The 21,462-nt window shown below is 35.4% G+C and overlaps 1 protein-coding gene across 5 annotated transcripts in view; it reads right to left on the bottom strand.

Annotated features, from left to right (window-relative positions):
- The window catches only part of FSTL5 (follistatin like 5), a 270,592-nt gene that overhangs the window by 176,647 nt on the left and 72,483 nt on the right, over positions 1-21,462 (bottom strand). For all 5 annotated transcript variants that reach the window (XM_063156281.1, XM_063156280.1, XM_063156283.1 and 2 more), the window contains one exon: positions 8,428-8,676. In XM_063156281.1, coding sequence (XP_063012351.1) covers positions 8,428-8,676 — 249 coding nt within the window. The remainder of the gene's footprint in view (positions 1-8,427; positions 8,677-21,462) is intronic.

Raw genomic sequence — 21,462 nt, 5'->3', positions numbered from 1 at the left:
CTGAAATTAATCTTTTAAAATCAGTTTCAGCTGGAGGATTCTTTGGACCATTCTATATAAATTTAAATATGAGCCACATTTTTTTATCCTCAGGATAAAGTCTGATAATATAATCTATTTTAATTGCTTTTTATGCCAAAAGCATTGGATAATCAGCAATTCCATGACCAAAAAGTGCTGTAATTGAATCACTGAATTTAGGTCTCTATCCAACTTTAAATTATCATCTTCTGCTTTCAATGTTCTCTGTTACAGAAGTAACAGTATAAAGTCTGGTTACAGTGGTATATATACTTTTTTTTTAAACTAAGTTATATCAAAACTGCTAAGTCCTGGCAGTAAATAGAATATATACAATGTTCATCAAAATCATGTCACTTTATTTATTTTATTTACCTGTCTATGACACAATTGACAGAGTAAACTGCTCAAGTCTTCTTCTTTAGAAAGTGCTTATGGCTACTTATTTTCTGGTTGCTTCTAACACATGTTCCTACTATAACTTTAAAAATTAAAAGCATAACAATAACATGGTAGCTGCCATCACAGGTATGGTGGCATGAAGCTTTCTTTGCTTTCTTGTCACAAGATGAGAATAACTAAAGGGAAAAACTGGAAGTCATCTGGGTGGCAATGTACTAAGAAATGTAATTTGGAAGCATCTCGCTGTTGCATTTCATTACTTATATTCTGCACAATTAGATTCCAAGGAATTTGAAAAAAGTATACAGTTGAAAAATATTTACAGATATTGACAATTTGCCTAAACTAGCTATTGTCAACTGAGTATATTAAGTTTCTTTAAACCAATTTCATTTCTCAGGTTTCACTAGGATGCTACAGACTACAAACAAGCAAATAAGCCTGAAATGGCAATGCGACATTTCTAGTTTAGTTTCCTGTAAACCCCACTGACCATCCTATATTAAAAGAGGCTAAATGGCAAACCACAAGAGAAAGCTTTTAATGTACAGGTTTTATCCACTGTAAATTTACTTACTCCATCCATTATTAGCTAGTAGAGCCAGAAATGGAAATTAAATATAATTATTGCAGGCCTACTTTTCTTCAAAATATTCAGCTTTTGTAAAAGAAGCTATGGCTTTTTTTAAGTTGGTAGAGCATATACTAGCCAACTTGAATTACAAATATCATGCCAAAGCCTTGTATATGTATCCAATTGCTAATGATTTTTAAAGGCCAACAATATGTTCCATCAGAAAAAATTCCCACAAGAATTAATGGTAATTCTGACGTTATTTAATTAAAACTTTTTACAGTTTCCATCAGACCAACCATGTTCATTAGTTTAAGACTCTACTTTAAACTTAAAAAATTATGTTTCTCACTTAAATGTCTGCCTGAACACAAGACTTCCTTTATTTACCAAAAATTTATGACAAAACATTTAGTTTGACTTATCGCATAATAATTTTCAATATCCCATACCACCAATTTGATAGTAAAAAATAATTATTTAATTATTTTGAAGTACAAGCAGCCATCTTGTCACTACACTATGCACTACTGTTACCTGTTTTCTTCTAGTTTTAAAAACATTTGCTATCCTCAATACTAGGCACTACAAATATTTATTTTAGAATGTCACAAAAACAAATTGTGTGGTGGTTTATTTTTGCCTTTTCCCAAAATTTTTATAAAGGCTACTTGAGCACAGAAATTGAGACATGATTTGGACCATACCTGTACAATCCTTGTACTGCCAGCAACACATCAACAATTTTCTGACCGTACTGAAAAAGCAGGAAAGCAAAGAATATTCTATCCCGCGAGTGGCACTGCCCGATGCACAGGCCCAAGTTACAGGTTTGGAAGGAGGGCACCAGCAGAACTCTGTCCACTGATTACACTTTGCCAGAGCTCTACTTCTCTTTCTCTGATCTCTCCAATTCTTCCTCAACAATACCAGAAACTACTGGCTGAATTTTAGCACCATGAGCTACATTCTGTTTCTTCAAAATCAGGCTGAAGGTGTATAAGTAAGGATGGTTTTTTCCGAGACTCTTATCCACAGAATGGCTGAGGTTGAAGGAAACCATAAGAAATCATCTGGTGCTGCTCCCCTGCTCAAGAAGGGCTGCCTAGAGCTGCTTGCCCAGGACCACATCCAGTCAAATTTTTAGTATCTACAAGGAAGAAGACTTTACAATGTTGGTTGTCTGATTCAGTGACTTGGCAGAGACTTGAGAACGCAGCTTTGAGGTTAATACAGCTTCTTTGAACAGACGCAACATCATTACTGGAAAAACTAGACGTTTCTAAATTTTCTACCAGTGAAAATCTGTGATGTCCACAGACCCACTTCTTTGTGTGGTATCAAACAGCAGTGATGACCTTACAAGAAATTTTAAACTGCATTAAGGTTGTACAGAGATTAGCTAGAGAACACTAATTCTTCATCACTATGTGAATGTAGAATACATAATAGGTCAGAGCTGATTAACAGATTTATCCCAGAATTGCAGGCATTGATATACAAAGATTGGGACTGCTCCAGACACTGAACGGGTGTCTTTGCAGTATATCCTTAGCCAAGCAATAAAAGCCAAATCTACATTCATAACTTGTTTCAGGAGTTGCCCCATTGCCACTGCCCCATCCAAGATTTCAGAAGTTTGACCTCAATGCAAAGGAGGAAAGAAAGAGCAGAGTTCAAGACTTTAGCTGCAAAGATATACAATATCACCAACAGCAGTGAAGCAGGGAATATTGAATGTTCAGTTTTTAAATTAAGCTTCTTATATGCATGTCCTCATAAATACCTTGAATTTAGCTTCACTCTGCAGATCTAGTAGCAGATATTACATATGTTGGCCTCATCTGCCAGTTAGTTTAAGCAATTTAAAGTAACACTGGGGAATTTAAAAGAGATATTTGAGACAAATCTTGCATAGATATTGCAGGAAAAAACAGCAGTTTTCCAAATCTCATGAGCAATGCAACTCAGGAAAATGAACTGTGTGGGGATAGCACAGTAGAGGAACAGTGCTAAAATTTATGGTATGGTTTCCAAGGGTACTAAAAAGATCCAGCTTTCTGTTGGTTAGAGCACCACTTTCCAACAAAGTGCTGAAAGAAGTACCACACCAGCCATTAACAGGGATTTTTACCACTCTGTGAATGTGCAATTACTAATGTTATCCCTGCAGGAAATCAGGAGTTAATATTAATTTCTTAAGTGTTGCACTAAAGGGAAGATATGTAGATCATAGGCTGGATTAGGAATCTAAATCTAATAATTCCTACACACTATCAAATGTTTTAAGATCAAGCAGAAACTTCGAGTTCTGAGAGATTTTTTCAGATTTCTTTTCACAATACAGCTTGCGTTGAACATACTTCTGGAGTGATAACTGAAGCTTGACACTTTATTGGCAGCAACCTTAAGGGTGATGTTATATGCAGACATCCAGGCTTTTAGAGTGTAATAATGATGTTCATGAGAACTTCAACAGAGAAGCCAACTGATAGCCAAAGTAAAAAAGCAAATACATCTTTTAAAAAAGTTCTTTTTCATTGAAAATACTGGATTGATATTCACATTAACATACCCTAATTTCTTTTGAAAGATGGCTAATGATCAAACTTAAATAATGTGTTTAAGATTTATATAAAAGACAAATGAAATATTTCTAGAAGTGAAACTGATAAAATGACAGACTTTTATGCTTGCTTTGGAAGTATATGAACATCAGGTAAGATTAAATAAATGTCAGTGCTTCTAAATTAATGTGCCAATATTTTAAGAACCAATCTAAGATCACCTAGGGCACAAATCAAACACAAAAATTTAAAAAGTTCAATCTTTGAACTAATCTTGTGGAAGTCACTGTAGAGGCTAGATAGGCATCCTAGATATTTTCTGTGGGATAGTTAGTATTTAGTTCACTTTAACTAATTCCCCCAGCCCTCTTTAAAAAGAAAGAAAGCCTATAGGCTTTTTCCCTAGTATTTACAGTCTGCTGCTGAAATCCTATGTAGCTGTATGTCAAAAGCTTGCTCTGAATTTGTTTCTGCTTTCTTATTTCATAATTTTTATTTCTTTTCTTGGAATACAAGGCAGCCCACTCACATCCACCCTGATGATTTCGTAGGACGCCTTCATATCTTTTTTAAGCCATGTACTACTTTTGGTCATTCCTGCAAATGTTTTCTGAACTTTTTCCAGTTTCCTCGTACTTATTTTGAATAAGTAATTTGAAAGTCAGTTTCACAGCCAGCTCTTATCCTCTTCTCTGAACAGCTTAGTACTGGGAGCAAGCTTTCCAAGCTACGTTTCTACTTTGTCTTTCAGGAACACTCAGGGGAAAAGCAAATGTCATAGCAGTCTTTAGATATTTAGATATCTAGATATTTCAGTAATAGTAGTAAGAAATCTGAAGCTCACAGACTTTGTAACAGACAAAAATGTTCACCAAATTAAAATGAGACAGAAAAAAAACGAAATATAAGAGATTAAAATAATGTTAGTTTCATAATGGTGTCATAGAAGCTACATAAAAGTAAAAAGCTTACATATGAAGTTAACTTTATTCTACAAATATTCTAGAAAATTCAAAGTATATAGAAGTATTTGCTACATTCCTGAAGATTCAAAGCAAATTGCTATTAGCCATGATGACCAAGTGTATCACTGTATGAAAATAAACATAATGTAAAACATACAAGAAGCTCAGGGTGCATAGAAAATATGTGATGAATTGAATAGAAAGTTTTTGATCTCTAATTAGAATAATCATAAATATTTTACATTTTTTAGATCATTCAGGCTTGAGAGCTCATCTGAAAATGATTGCAGAATTTTCATTCCCTAACATCCAGTTACAGGACACTGGACTTTATCTGAGGAAAATAGAGGACTCTACAGGTATACAAAATACTTCTAATTTACATTCATAGAAAAGGAGATTATAAGTAATTAGCTTCTCTGTGGAATTCATTTTGCATCTATATGAGAAGAAATTGAGACAGTTTATTGACTAATTCTCAGGGTCACAGTTGGCATGCAAACATCTAACCAAGCCAGTAGGAAAAATCATTCAGTGTCTGATGCATCATGACATGCCAATAAGTAACTGAGGGAATAATTACAGGAGTGGAGGAAAAGTAATTTCTAATTTAGTATGGCCATTATCTTGATCCGTGTGAAAAATCTAACATTTACAAAACAGTCTCAATCATCAAGGAAAACTTTTCAACTTCAATTACAGTTTTGCATGTGTTCCACACATATTTCAGGAAAAGGTGTGATTTAATTTGATGTGAAGAAATAAAGATAGCAAGTGAAATGGAAAAAAAAAGAAAAAAGAAAGTAGTCCAATGAATCTGGAAATAAATAAGCTACAATATAAAGCACATAATGCATCAGAATTTGAAGTTTTAGTTAAAAAAATAGCATGTCAGCAGAGTACAGCTTTGACACAGCTTTCACTACCACAAAATGTATTTACCAAATGTTTCAGAAATCGCTCTCTCTGAAGGCCTTCATGCTTTTTGTCTGTGTTCTATGCACAGCTTAGCTAAGACACACATTTCTCAGTGATTTAAATGGAGTTTCAACATAGAAGCCAAAGATCTCTTTCATTTAGCAAGGCAATCTTTAAATTCCACTTAGCACGTAAGTGTTTAAAAGGGCAATTTTCAAACCATTAAGTAGAACTCATGATGTTTGAGATCAACTATAAATCATGCGGTTACAAAATGTATTATTCAAATAACTATAGCTACCTAGCTACTATTATAATGTTAATTGGGTATATAGAACATGAGCTTTTAATTTTTTTTCTCCAGACACAGAATACAGTGTTTTCTAGTAAGCTTACTCATTTAAATAAGGTGTCTTTCTCAGCTCCTCTCATCTTGAGCTCCCTACACAATCTAAAACTTAAAATTTCTGCATCAACAAATATTTCCCCCTGAAGAGGGTAGAACAGAAAATCCAGTAAGAGGATCTGAAGCACAAATACCCCAAAGCACAGCCTTGTTAGAGATAAAATACACAAAAAAAAATTGAAAAAAAAAAAAAAAAGCTAAGTACACAGTAGTTTAATCTGAAAATCAATTAGCAACGAACCAGAAATTAAAAATAACTGCTGTGTTTACATAGTCATTGTTGACAGCGACTATCCTATCATCTAACAGCATCTTGCAGGCATTCCTCCCCCAACAGCCCACCCCAGTTCAGACTAGCTTCTTCTAATGGATTTTGTGAAAGCCTAAACAAAGAACTCAGAATATTTATTTTTTGTTCTTCTTCCAGTTTTTATGGTCTCAGAAGCAGCTCCTTGAAATGAGATCCCTTGTGCTGGAGGATATTAGCTAAATAACAAGGAGGACCTGTGGCAGTGCTCTTCTGACACCATCAGTAGTGACGGGGTTCACCTTCTCTATCCAGGAGGAGCACTCTTAAGGGGTTTTTTCCTATTAGCTTTTTAATATTTTTGACCTGTTACTGACAGAACCTTCAGCTTTATTGAAGGCAATCTACTAGTGGTTAGCTTAGAAATGTTTTGTAAAAGAATAAATCATATAAAAATAGCTTGACATCTTCTGCCTCCATTACCATATAGATATAGTGGGTGTTGGAAGATATTTACAAAAGACAGGAGATGTTGGAAGATAGTCACAAAAGGCAACAATGCTTTAACAGCACAGTGCTCTACTACAGCTATGAAGCAGGTGAAGTTAACATACAAGAAAGTCCATATATATGAAATAAGAAAAATTACTGTTCCTATCTCACATGTTGAACACTACTGAAGTAAACATAAGATGAGAAAGAAGGAAAATGAAATATTTTACATTATTTTTAGACATGTAGTTATAGTCCAAACTAGAAAACTTGAGTATCTTCACAAATAACAGTTTGCAGAAGGCATCTCAGACAAGGTCAGTCGGATACCCTAGTTCTTTGCTAAAGACTGTCATTGACTAAAGGAAAAACCTACTTTTAAACTTTTGTAATCCAGCACCTAAATTAGGTGTCTGAAAGTTGAACATCATTCAGATACTCCATTGTCCACAACAACAAGTGTGAAAGAAGCATGGCGAATTTAAAACAAAGATGGGGTAACAAAATTTAAGGCAACCTTTGGGTTATATTTCTACCTGAAGTACTGTCTCATTTCCATAAATAAATCTCTTTTGTAGCAATGCTGTAATTTTTTCCCACACATGCCTTGAAATTATTTCTGTTGTATACACCATACTTAAGAACTGAAATTAGCACCTTAAATTTAAACATTCTGTGGTTTTCTACTGTCATTTCTTCCACCAGAGTACTGCATCAAAGTTTTTTTTTTAAAGAGATTGTGATTGCTAAAATGGATGCATTCATGTTTTGTTGTTAATGCACAAACCATTCCCTACAAGCACTATATGTTATACTCCTAAAATCCCACTTCTATTTTCCACTACCTCAGAACATGTGCTACGTGCTTAAGGCCTATATATTGTGATGATATATCAATTTTATACAGTGTCCACAGTTAGTTCTGAACAAAGTTAAACTTTTGCTATTACCTATATACGGATTCCTGTTAGATTTCCACACCCCCAGTTTAACCTATGCCTCAGCATTTTTTGATGAACTTGCAGAGTTTATCATGTTTTCAGGAAGCACTAAAGAGACTAATAAAAAAGGGCCTTATTAAAAAAAAAATTCCCCTCCCAGCAAAGCCATCCACCTTTTTTTAACCAGTGAAAACACATCCAAAATCTGTCAAAGTACTCACAAATATTCAAACTCTGCACTGGCAGAGTTCCAGAAACCTGCAAGGTGTGCTCAAATTACACAAAAACAGAGCATGTTGCAATTGCTGACATTGTCAGCATAAAACGCTTAGCATAAGGTGTAGCTCTCAGAATTCAGGCTGGCATCTCAGCGCTCAAAAGATGAAAAAGTAACTAATCTTGCATGCTTTGATGAGTACACAAGTAAACTTTTCATTATCCAAATTCAAAGCAAGAAAGACCCATTTAGCCACGAACAAGCCACTGATCTATCAACTTCAACATCAAATATGAGCACAGGTCCTGCAATCTTCCAAAACTCCTCTGAAACCCTAAATTCTGTTTTTCCTGCAACAAAGATTATCATGCTTCAGGCTCTGGGATATAAGTACATTTAGATGAATGAGGTCAGCAACCGCATTTATAAAGCAAGCTGCCATAGATTAGTTTCTAAGAGATAACTGGTTTATTCAGGTTAAATGCCTAGAGCATGGAGTATAAACAAAAGGGGAAAAAAAATCCATAAGGTATCTCTGGAGTGCAATACTTACTGTATTAATATTTCAAGTCATTTATTCACTCTACACTCGGTGCAGACGCTATAGAGATTTAATTGAACAGCTTGAAAACACGCACCCGATAGCAATATTCCAGATATTGTTCAGCCATGCTTACCTTTAAAGAAACAATCTTCGTTGTGTACAATGGTGATCTTTTGCTTTTTCAGACAGGCAGCTCTGTGCACTTCACAGTGGTTTTCATAGAATTCTCCATCAGACCCACACACAGGTTTGAAATGTGGCTTGCAGTGCTCCATGCACAGACACTCGGCTTGGCCAGTCTTCCCATTCACAACACAGTGCCTGCCCAGACCACAGTACTTGTTTTCACATGATCCAAAATGGCCATCCTGACCAAAATACCCTTAAAAAAAGAAAAAAAAAAGAAGGTTTTTATTTAATAACTACATTTTCCTTAATTGCATGCAAGGTACAAAAAGGATTGATTTGAGTAAATGAGTTGAGACTAAGTCTTTTGTTACATCCTTGACTAATATTAAATATAGGTTGGCCTGATGTTAAAATATTTAGTGTCTTTATGATGATTTTTTATACTTCTAATCATTGTCATAGGCTAACTGCAATTCAGAGCAAGATCTAGTAACAAAAGTTACTCTTCATTAAAAAATTCATAGTAAATCATTAATTTTTCAATGTATATTGAAGTTTGTCCCCTTAAGATTGCTATATTTTTGCATGCAATAGAACAATGTATTCTCTAGAATTTAGACCATAGGATTGGTCTCAAATTGGAAGGGACCCTTAAGGATTGAATCTAACTCTGTGCTCCTTGCAGGACTACCTGAATCTAAGCCATGTGATTAATAGCATCTTCCAAAAACTCCACAAACTTTGACAGGCAGATAAAATGGACTTTTACACACTGAGACTGATCCATGAGAACAACAAAAGCAGAATCAGGACTCTGAATCAATATGGAGGATTTAAAAACAAAAAATGACAAAACCTCTGTGGTGGCATTACAATGACATTTCAGGAAACAGAGCGTGGAAGAGCAGGACTGATATATCAACTGAATGGTGGCTAGAAGGAGTCACCTGAACCTCTAAGTGGTATTTCAATTATGACAAATGTGATTTGGAGGGCAAACAGAGCTTTAAGACTGCTGCAGTAGAAATAGAGGAGTTTCTGCTGGCCACAACTTTCAGTTCCTTCTGCTCCTAAAAAAAGGAAATGCATTATTCTACATTAGACTACCAAAGCCATCTGCTTTCTATGCTAAATGTGCTGCTGCCACCATGTAAGATAAGCACTGTTGTCAGTAGTAGATCTCTTGGTGAAAGGGGAAGTTCAGTGCACAGTAATATTTTCCAATTATATGCCCAGTTTCCATTTTGACTGCCATAGAACTAACTATGGCTTCTTGGCAAGAGAAAGTGTATGATGTGAAAACAATGTGAATATGAAAACAGAAGCAAAATAGCAATTATTAATAAATAGGCTTTCTGACAACATAATTGTGTCATAAAGTATGTATAAAAATACTAAAATGCCTCCAAATATAGGAAAAGACACTGTCCTTCACAGTTACCTAATTTTATTATCTCGCTTTGTATTCCTAATGTCCAGAACAAACACCTGTTATTCTAATGCCTTGCAATACTTTCCTTATCCTCACATCCTAGCTGAATCCATCGTTGGCTAACCCATATAAAAATAGCATGAAGAAGCAAATTAAAATGCATAATTTGGTAGCAATTTGATCATTCTGGATTCATTTTCCATAGCAAAATGTTAATATGTCAATACAAAAGCTTGAAGCACATTTCTTCAAGCCACTGAGAATTTATGTTCTTCACTTCAGTGGCAGATATAAAATCTCACCACTTTTTCTTCTGAAGCCTATGGGTCTATTAGACAACTATGCTTTGATTTCTTGCTTTCTCATACAGCTCAAATGTTCTAGACAAACGTACTACAGAAAGCACACAACCATGAAATTTGGCTCTAATGACATGCTTTCACTATGTTACTTGGTGACAATTTCAGCACAAATTGAGAGGACTACATATTCATCTCAGGTGCTGTATGGCAGATATAACTAAGCCACAGGGATTTTTATACACTTGTAAAGGCCCAACTGATGGTGGGTTAACCTGCTCATTCACCAAAATTACTTGAAACAGGAAAATCCAATTCAACGTTAAATTTTTCCCATAAGTTTTTGAAAGCATTCCTCCTTGTGCCAACGTATCACCACTATACATGAGCAACAGACATAGACTGGCAGAAATTAATGTAAAGCAAATTTCCCTATTTTCTTATACAAAAGCTGAGCTCAGGTAAAGCTTTGGAATACCCAAGAGTGCTCTGCAGCACAGGTCATGTATTCGCATTACGGAATGCAAGAACTTCTTTGAAGTGATGATATTGTTACAGTTTGAGGACAAAGTACATAAACCATTATTATTTATGCTTTCTGAACTGAAGATAAAGATCTCAGAACACATCTGACAACTAATCTGAATTAGTGGGAGGTGTGTGGTGACTCAAAAATATAGTGTGCTGTATGTTATGAAAATAGAATTCATTTAATACTTCTCTTGGGACTTCATCTTAGCACTATAATTGAATCTGATGCCTGAATGCAAAACACCTTCTTTCAGATAAGGGAGAATAATTTACATTACATATATTGGTATTTATAATATTGGTATTTGTCAACATATACCAATTATGTACAGCAATAAACAAACAATTTTTCTGCCCTAATGAAAAACTGCATTTATGTTTTGTAAAAAAAATGTAAAAAATGTTTTATATATGTCTTCATTTTACACCATTAACTACTCCAAAACAATACATAAATTTGCATACATCACTGCATACGCAACTCCTTCAACTGAAGTCTGTGGTAAAATTCCCACTGACCTCAAGAGAAGCAGGATTCTTTCTCCAAAAACAATCTAAAGCCTTCAGTCAGCATTATGTTACAGCCATAAGTTTTGGTATGTTTAATAGGCACTATTCTGAACTGAGAAGGAGCAGCTATGTGGTGTTTACAGTACATACTTAAGAAAAAACAGTTAGAAGTGTACTCTGAAGCACTCCACCAATTTGTAGTTGCTAGATTACCAGATGACTCACAGTAAAGAAATAAATTAAATCCATGAAATTCCAAAACAGGTGACAAAATGCTCACATAACCATAAATTTGAATTAAATATGCACCCACTTATGAAAACATAAACAAATCAATCTAAAGAGGTACTGAGAAATACCAAGAAATGGGTCTAGAGATAAGTTTAAAAAAAAAAAAAAACAACCAAAACCCAGCCTAAGTAAAACCAATTTCTGCTGCTTTTCACTGCTCAAGGCCAAATTGCAAAAATCACTATATTTGGCAAATCCTTCATTTTATTTTTTGTTTCCAAAATTCTACTTCCATAATTTTAATATTGGAATGGAACTGCTACTAAGCTACAGGAATCTTGCCATTAACAAAAAAGAAACCACATTTTAAACAAATATGGGCTGTGGCATGCAGCCCATCCATGAATGGCTGACTATGTCAGTCGCCATCAGGAAATTGACACTATTACTATTCATTCCTGGATATATTATTATTGAAGGTATACTTTTGATACCTTGATAACAGATGAGGGTTTTTTTCAGTTTCTTGGGGTTTTTTAGGGGATTTCTTTGGTTGGGTTTCTTGAATGTCAGTATAGCTAAATCTCCTGGGATAAAATTGCTTAGGGTACATCACCCCTTCAGGACACCATCATAATCACAAACACTGTTTTTCAGAAGGCTCTTGTTCTACCTAAGCACACATTTTAGAAAGTAAATCAGTCTGAGAAGAACTTAGGATACCATATTTAGATATAATTCAGTAATTTAGCTGGAAGGTAAGCAGCACATTGAATATTAAGAGACTGAAAGCCAATAATTTGGGATGAAAAATAATCTAGCCATAAATGCAAATATTTTTCCAGCAATTGTTATTGCTTATGTGATGACAGGCAAGTCTACATTTGTCAAATGCCATAACACAAAAACAGGGAACCATGTACACATATGAGCTATGTACTCTGAAATTTCAACTAAAAAAGTATTATATTAACACATTTTGAGAGGAAACAAAATGTACTTTGTTCCATCTGAAAATAAGAAACATTCAAATTATAACACCCTAAAGTTAAAAAAAAATTTCACTTTAACAACTCTCACTAAAAATGTATTGCACGCAAAACAGTCAAAGCAGTCACATAGATTTTTCAGATCCTCTTGAAATTTAAAACTCTAAACAGATACCAAATAGAAGGGCAGAAGTTTTTATTTTTAGACAGTAAGGTAAAACAGCTTTAACTTAAAAAAAAAAAAAAAACAAAAAAAACCAAAAAAAAACCAAAAAAAAAAAAAAAACAACCCAAACAGTTTCAAGTTTTCAGTTGGGATTCCTCATACAGGCTGCCTATTTAAAGGATACTTCAACAGCATCCATAGCTGAGCAAGTTGTAGGTCACAGTTTTGATGTTTTAGCATGTTAAAGACTTGCAGAAATACACACAGATACTTTATGCTTTTATCTAATCAGTTTAGAGAAACATTGCACAGTGAAACTTTGGAAATGCACGAGAGTATGAATCACCATGTTCTACAGCTGGCCCAGGGCTGGAACACACACACAGGCTGTGTGCTGAGCATTCTGTCACAAACTCAGACTGTTTTCTTACTTCCCTAACAACATAATTTACATTCATGACTTCTTTCCTAACTGGCTGCATCACCCACGTGTCATAAAAAACAAAGTGGTAGTACTTTTCAAGACAATGCAGTGATATTTTGTGTGCAAATAACTAATGGTAATTTCTCGGGTCAAAAGACCTGTGGTGTCATTATCCCCTCTTCTACTTAAAACCATTCTGTAAATTAAAATTCCACCTCTACAGCTGTATCTTTCATAGATAGTGTATTAAGCAAAGGCCCAAGCAAGTCTGTAATCCTTATTTTAATAATTGCTCAGTGTAGTCTCAGGTTTTAGTAGCAAACAAGATTTATCACCACCTACCATTAAGACTCATAGGGCATTAACACTGAGCAAGACCCCAGTATGACCTGTGAGAATCTGCTCATAAATATTAAGCTCCAGATTTTTTCTATTTTTGAACTGTAGCATTTTAGCAACAGTTCTTGAACAATTCTTTTATTTCACTAGCCAGAACAGCTTGTAATTACATTGACTCAACATGACACTAAATCTGCACTACTCATTATCCCTAAGTCTTGCTATATTAAATTCTTCAGAAATTTAGATTTTTTTATTTTGGATAGGAATATTTTGGGAAGTGGACAAAATTTAAAGAAAAGAGTGGATTACTTGAGAGTAAATAAAAAAAATGTTCAAAAATTTTCCAATATAACAATTATAGTAATGAATTTCCACCACGCAACAGTGCATACCTTAACAAACTGAAGAGAACTAGTAGCTCAAAGATGGGAGGGTGGGAAAAAAGGACAAACAAAAGCCCGAGAGCCTTGCAGGAGCAGGATGAGGAGCTACAGCCCATGGCCTTTACAAACAGTCCCTTGCAGCTCACAGCCCTGCTCCCGCCTGCAGCAGTGAAAGGAAATCATACACACGGCTCACCATTATCTTCCTCTGGCATGGTTTTCTTTCAGCACCAGGCAAGCAAGGTCCAATGCTTTACATTAAAGTCCATTCTGCCTGTGTGTAAAGTAAGTTTTTGGCTGGGTCTTGTACTCTCCTTTCCTTCCTTCTTCCCTGCCTTCCCCCTCTGCCCTCAGACATACACCTACATTTCCTCTTTCCTTCCCAGTAGGGGTACTGGAAGTATTGCAAAGATTTATACCTCCATAGAACATGACTGAAATCTTCTGGTGGACTCAGTATTTATCACTGAGGAACAACTTACAGAAATTGACACAGGCATTATGACTGTACAGGATTTTTTCAACCTTAAAAGTCAAGCCTAAATACACTTAGGAGAATACGGACTCTATATTCAAATAAAATTACTTTCTTATTGCCCTATAAAGGTAAGTTGGAACAAATTAGAAGAATGTGCCATGCTTTTAAAGGAAATAATTTGCAAAATTACAGTAAGAGAAAGGAGAACAAAATAATGCCAAGTAATATCAGGGAGATCTGTAAATGCTGAATTGCCTAGCTATTAACCTGAAATATTGAAACCTCCCATGAAAGTGCATCTCTCAGCCAGAAACAGTCAAGTTAGCATCTTTGATCATATGAATTTGTTTTTCTTGCCAGCACTTAGAAGCCGTCTTCAGCAAAATTCACAGATTTAGTTTCCTCAGAATAGAGAAAAATCAAATCATACCTCCTTTACTTGATTGAAATTGAAGACCAAGAACAAATATGCCACATAAGACAATGAGAAGAAGTGACAATACCACCACAACTACACAAAAACCTCTTTTGCTTTTTAGGCAGAAACTTTTCCCCCTTTCCAGATCCCTCACCTGCTCCTCTCTCATCCTCGCAGCAACCCCTTTATAATCTTGCTCCACTCCAGGTGCCCACATCAGGGGGCTCAGCAGCTGCCTGACCCTTGCCTCCTGCAATTACAAAGCATTTCCACGTGTCCCGGCATCTGTGAACTTTCTTGCTCACTAACAGGGCTGTGAAACACCTGTTTGATATCAGAGAAAGTGCCTGTGACAACTCCACTAGGGAGCCTTTCCTCCTGTGAGGTGCCTGTTCAAATCTCTGCCCGTACCAAATGCAGCGTGACCACCCCAGTGGTGCTGAGCAGTGCTCTGCCCTGTGCCCACACAGCAAGGTCCTGTGTGCCACCTCACCTGCCAGCTCCCACAGGTGACATCACCCTCCTGGCAAGCACAGCCCTCACGCTCATGGGAACCAAGGAGTTGCCCAATTCTCCCTCACTGCTAGGAGGTGATTCTTGGGCACCTTGAACCTTGTAAAAATCTCCTTCATTAATCACCCTGCTCACATTTGAGCAGCGACCATTCAATTTATAAAATGGTCTGTGGGCTCCAGACATGCTACTCGCCTTACACGAGGGGAATGGAAAATGCACACAGGTCTGACACCAACAGCTGAATAGATCTGGATTAAGAGCACTGCTGGCTCTAAGTGTAAATATAGACTGGTGTCTTTGAGCACTTTCAAGCCAGCAATTCATTACTTTCAATAAAATCCTTAGCTCCAATTAGCATTAGCTGTGGTTGTCTTTTTCACATATTATCTTTATTTTGAAAAATGCTTATAATTCATTTAACATCAAACCAGTGGCAAAAAGAGTTTCTTTAACACAAAGCAGAAACAAATTACATGTTTGCCTCATCACAGATACATGGACCCTTATTCAAATGGCTGATTGCTTTTCAATTGCAGCACAGCAGGCAATCCCCTATTCTGCCAAACACATCACCCTACGTCAGGAAGAGCAGGAAATGTGCATCATAGTGACAGCAGTTTTGAAAAGGTCATAGTCTGAACAACCTTTCACACATTTTAAGCTTATTTGAAATAAGGCTTTATGAATATCACAAAGGGCTAGCTTAATTCTCAGTCAGACAAAACAACTTATTTTTTTTTTTTGTTATTCACAAGCCAAACTGATTAGTTTCAGCAACAATGATGAAAACAAAAGTTTTGAGTAAATTATTGACTAGAATTTTCCTTTTACTTAGTTAGAATTAGGGAGGCTGTTAGGATTTGGTTTCAAGAAGTAAGGTTTAACTGCCATATCACACAATAATATTAACTGCTCCTTTTTGGCAAATTTTTACATGAAGAACACATTTGTCCATTTTAAGCTAATAGTATAGTAAAAAACTATTGTTTCCTTGATAGCTATATATGGCTTTCCCTGGGATTAAATATGTTTCTGTATGAAACAACATTATAAAGAGAAAATTTAACTCATCCCTGATCAATTAGCTGCCATGAAATAGGTAATGCAATTATCCATGGTAAAAACTAGCATACCATATTACAGGTATTATTAAATTTCTGTGTTAGACATTGAAACAACAGTTTTGCTGAAGATTTTAACTTCAAAGCCCTTCTTACAGATAAATCCATGATGTCTTTCTGCCACCTTCCCCAGGGACCTGTACTAGAAAAAGCAGCACACACATTGAGCAGCATTTAAACCATATGGTTAAAGCGCAGCAGCATTTCTGTTCAAGGAAAGCTAAAGAAGAAATGTCAAGTATTTTCAGTTTTACTGATGTGAAACACTTGCTCCTAAAAAATTTTACACTGTCCATTTTTTTCGCAGTTGTTACAAAGGAACTGTGGTGGGTTGGCCCTGTATACCACGTACTGCCCACCCGATTGCTTGCTCACTGTCACAGGAATACAGAGGGAATTCAGTAAGGAATTCTTTCATTAATTCCCACTGGTAGGCAGATGCCCAGCCATCCTCTGAAAAGCAGCAGACGTAACAGGGCCATGTCTTAACCACCAGCATTCCCCCCTCCAGTCCGTCCTCCTCCTTTTGCCCAGCTGCCATTGCTGAGCAGAATGTTTCATGGAGTGGGATGCCCCCTTGGCCAGTCTGGGCCAGCTCCACCAGCCACGTCTTCTCCCAGCTTCCTGCTTCCAGAGGGGCACAGTGGAAATAGAAAAGGCCTTTATGTTATTCAAGAATGCTCAGTGTCAAACTCGGCACTGTTGTGGTCACCAACGAGAGCATTATGTGGGCTGCTTTCATGACAGAAAGACCCAGTACAGGAACACTGTGGGAGCTTTGAGAGATTTTCCAGGCATTAATAACCCCACAAAGGGCATGTGGGTGTGTGTGCTGTAATCCAAACTGTTAATCAGTGGCACATTATGGAAAAAAGTATATTTAGAAGACTAGCACGATATTTCTGTTATATGGAATTTCTCATTCAATTTCTTCTCCAAAAGCAGTAAGATACTAACAATTTCCATCTCCTTTACATGTGTGAAACACAAACACATGAAAATTAAAGATTATTAAGGTAAGATACCATCTTTACAGGCCCTTCAGAAAGAACAGCAAAACACTACACGCTTGTATATATGAGTATAGCTCTCAGAGACATTTAGCTAACAAACCTGGACACCAACGACCCATGTGTGGAATTCTGAAAAGAAACAAAAACAAAACAAAACACCGATACACCAAAAAAACCCTAAAAACTCCCCAAAAAGCAACCTACAAAAGGTAAATATTTTAGAGATAAGAGAGAGTGTTAAAAATAATATTTCTATAAATAATATTTTCCTCTGGATTTGCTAGAAGAAAATAATCTTAATTATGCTTAAACTTTCCTGACTTAATTTTGCCATTTTAAGTAAGCCTAATTTGATGCAGAGTCCCATGCATTGTGTATACACCTCTTATCTTTTTTTTTTTTTTTCAGAGCAGGACTGATCCTATTTGCTCCATATATTCAGGGAAGTTGTGTGGTTTTTCTGAAGATGTTAGAATTAACCCAAAATACCTACGAATATGAAAAAAACACACTGAAATCTAAGTGGCATTAACACAAAAATGCAAAATGCTTTTCCAGACCTCTTTAAGAAGGGAATACTGCTCTATGAAAATAAAAAAAAATATATATTAAAAAGTACCAAAAATCTTTATCTTGACATATGAGAATAGCCTACCCAAACATTCCATTTAAAATTATTTCCACATCTATGTATGTCTATTAAAAAATACCTGAAAAACCAGAGATGCCCACTCAAATATATAAGTGATTACTTTCACAGAAAAGAATGCCTGAGTGAGGTGATTCAATCAAGCAACGTGACTACTGAAAAGTTTTTCTGTGCTTAGACTAAAGATATTTTCTGTGATATATAATTCCTAGGGAATAAAAGAGAAAAAAGTATAGTTTTTCTGCTAAACCTGAGTAATACAGTTACAATTTTATATCCAGCAGTCTTTATGGAAATAGTTTGCTATCAAATCGATTATTCTCTTCTAATAAATATGTAAAGGCAAACTAAAGCCAAAATACAAACAGTTCTCTCGCCTACTCCATGGAAAATCAATCTTATGAGAAAACCATATATATCTTTACGAATGAGAAAGCATTTAGCTTTCAACAGAAAGAAAAATTCTAGTCAGATATTTCAACAGTCATGTTTTTTGTATTAGTTGATATAACTTCTGTCTAGTGACAAATTGCACATCTAAACACAGAAAAAAATACAACTTTTTCACAGATAATACTAGAATTTGATAAAAACCACCAGTATTCTACATAAGACTCAATTTAGGGCTATAGTAATAGATAATCCTTATTACGCATTTAAGAAATACAAGCTACAGAACTAATTGTATGAAAACAAAAAAGATAATTTTAAACTCCAATTCAATGGGGTGCTGTCGACAAGAACATTTCTAGTGATGCATAGCTTCCTGGTTCATCTGCCACATTTCCTCCCACCAGGAAATGGCAGAGTGTTAAACTGAAACCTCTGGCGACCACAGCTACCAAGCCCTGTCTGCTGTTTCAGTGGTTTAGCTACTGAAGCGCAGAAATATTTCAAATGAATGACAACAAAAATCCTTTTATAATATTTGTTGCATATAGAGTTTCTAAAAGCAAGACTAACTTTCACAACCATTAATAAAGCTAAAGAGATTGCTGCACGTCATACTTTCTTAAGTAATTTCAAGGAATCTACGAAATGAGATACACAGATATAAATTTACTCTTTATAATAAGAGAAATAAACTCTGCCATGGGAATAACTATTTTGAGCTACTATATTTTATTTATTTAGCTACATTGAAAGTCATTTCAGGTCACCAAAGCCTGTTTATATTTGGCAACCCTAAATTATTAATTGAAGCAGAAATAAATATTTAATCATAAATCCTTTGAAAGTGGCAATGCCTTTGTAACTAAATTTTTACAATTGTTTTACCCATAAACAGTTTAGCTGAATAACTGAAATTATAATCCACGATAGATTTTCCTCTATTTTTAAACACTGTTTTTACAGCAAACAAACCTAAATGAGATCTGTGTGAAATGACTCATTAGTTCAAAGTTGCTGGAATGACCCAGATAACTGGCTTTGTTTGCCATAAACACTTACCTGTTGACACTATAAATTTATCCTTATGCACAATCATGACTGAATATAACTGTATGATTTCCTTTTCAACACTACATTGTAAGGTAACATTCATATAATTCATTTTAAGTCATGGCAGAACGATAATTCATTTTAAGTCATGTGCATTTTGTACACACATGAAGTAGCATAGTTTTACAGTCTAGGGGGAAAAAAAAAAGTACAAGTAGGAACAAGAATGACTTTTAAAGCAGTTTAATCCATTAACTGCCATACCTATTTCTGAAGAATTTAAGCATTAGTGTACTTCCAGTCATACTGCCTAAGACAAACTTCTTGTTGAGTCCTTAAACCTATTCTTTAGTTCATACAGAATTTGACCTGATTACTTTTTGAATGTTCAACTAAAGCTAAAAGACATTTTAACAGCATTGCTGCACATGTATTTGTAAATGAATTTCAAAGAATTCTGTTAGCACTACAATTACTAGAAAACAGAAAAATTATGGATAATGTATTTGTAAAGCTTTCTGGAGCTCTTGAACCTTTTTTGAAAAGGAAGTTGAAAAGCCCAGTACCTTGAAAATATGCTACATATTTCCTTTATAGTTATCTTTCATTTTCCTCCTGAATTTAATAGGCAGTTTAAACCATATTCATCAGTGTATACGGCCTATTTTTTTCAAACACAACTTTATTGGAGCGATTTTGTCTGGGCATGTACGCTTGACAATGCACGGGTACTGAATTTCCATCTTCCTATTCTCATCCCCACAAGAATTATATGACCTCCCTTCCCTCGTTTCCCTTCTTGAAGAACTTTTTTGAATAGACAGAAGTCTTGACAGTAATATTCTGCTCACAGGGACACCACAAGAGCACCACAAATTAACTCTGCAAGGAAAAAAAAAAGTTCCATGGATTCTTTGCATTGCAGTCAAGTAAAACTGTTTTTTCAGAACCAGGCACACTTTCCTGTAACTTGATACCTGTGTGCTATGATAAAAGAGAAACTGAAGATTTCCAAGGCTGAAACAGATAAAAATGTGCAAATGATTTAGCAAAGTGTTAAGTGCACCATCTGAAGTTGTGTCAGTACCGTGAAATTCCTGCAGCTTACACAGAAAGCATTCCAAGTGCTAATGACTAAATTCTTCAGACTTTCAAGGTCTGGGTTTTACTTCCTTTGTTTCAGTTCCTTTGTATCCCCCTCTAAGTGGACTATTTGCCTTTTTATTTTGGCATTTGCTTAACTCGAGTACCATAAAATTGAGAAGTCATGCCACCATACTGAATAAATGTGTAACAAAACTACTGACAAGAAGCGTTTAGTAAATAGAGTATTTTTTCTAACATTATTATCTAATAATATTGTGCTTTATTAAAAAGCACAATAAAAATTAAAATTATGCTTTCTTAAAAATTTCTCAGGGATTATTTAGTGCCTTTTATTTTACAATAATGTGTAATCTCATAAGAATATCCAAGAAACACCTTAAAAGACAATACATACCATAAGAAACAGCAGATGAATAAAGTATTAATTTTTTTTCCTTATTTTCAGTTTTAGAATCTAATGGTCAACAGCAATGGCTTTACTCCTATCTCAGATCTGAACTCATATGTAAGATAATTCTGGCTAACTTCAGTTTATTTTCTTTATTCCAATATGCGAGAGGGAGGAAGAAGCTTCAGTCCAATTTAGACTTCTAGAGAGATAATCACCAATCACCTAGAAAATACAGACAGTGTAATGCCTTTAAAAATCAATTTTCCATAGAACCACTGAATCATTAAGGTTAGAAAAGACTTTTAGGATCACTAAGGACAACTCTTAACCCCACAGTGCCATCTTCAACAATAAACCACGTCCTCCAGTGCCACATCCACGTTTTTTGAACATTTTCAGGTATGGTGACTCTAACACTTTGTTGGACAGCTTGTTCCAATGACTGCTCTTTCAGTGAATTAATTTTTTCTAATATCCGGTATAACGTGCACACACATCAATGCAACTTGAAGCCTTTCCCTCTTTTCCTATTGCTTTTTACTTGCAAGAAACCAATCCCCACTTAGAACATTCTTTCAGGCAGTTGTAGAGAGTGA

The sequence above is a fragment of the Melospiza melodia genome, chromosome 5 (assembly GCF_035770615.1).
Source record: "Melospiza melodia melodia isolate bMelMel2 chromosome 5, bMelMel2.pri, whole genome shotgun sequence".
NCBI classification, from domain to species: domain Eukaryota; kingdom Metazoa; phylum Chordata; class Aves; order Passeriformes; family Passerellidae; genus Melospiza; species Melospiza melodia.
Note: the sequence above shows the minus strand (reverse complement) of the source record. Positions and strands in the feature narration are given on the sequence as shown.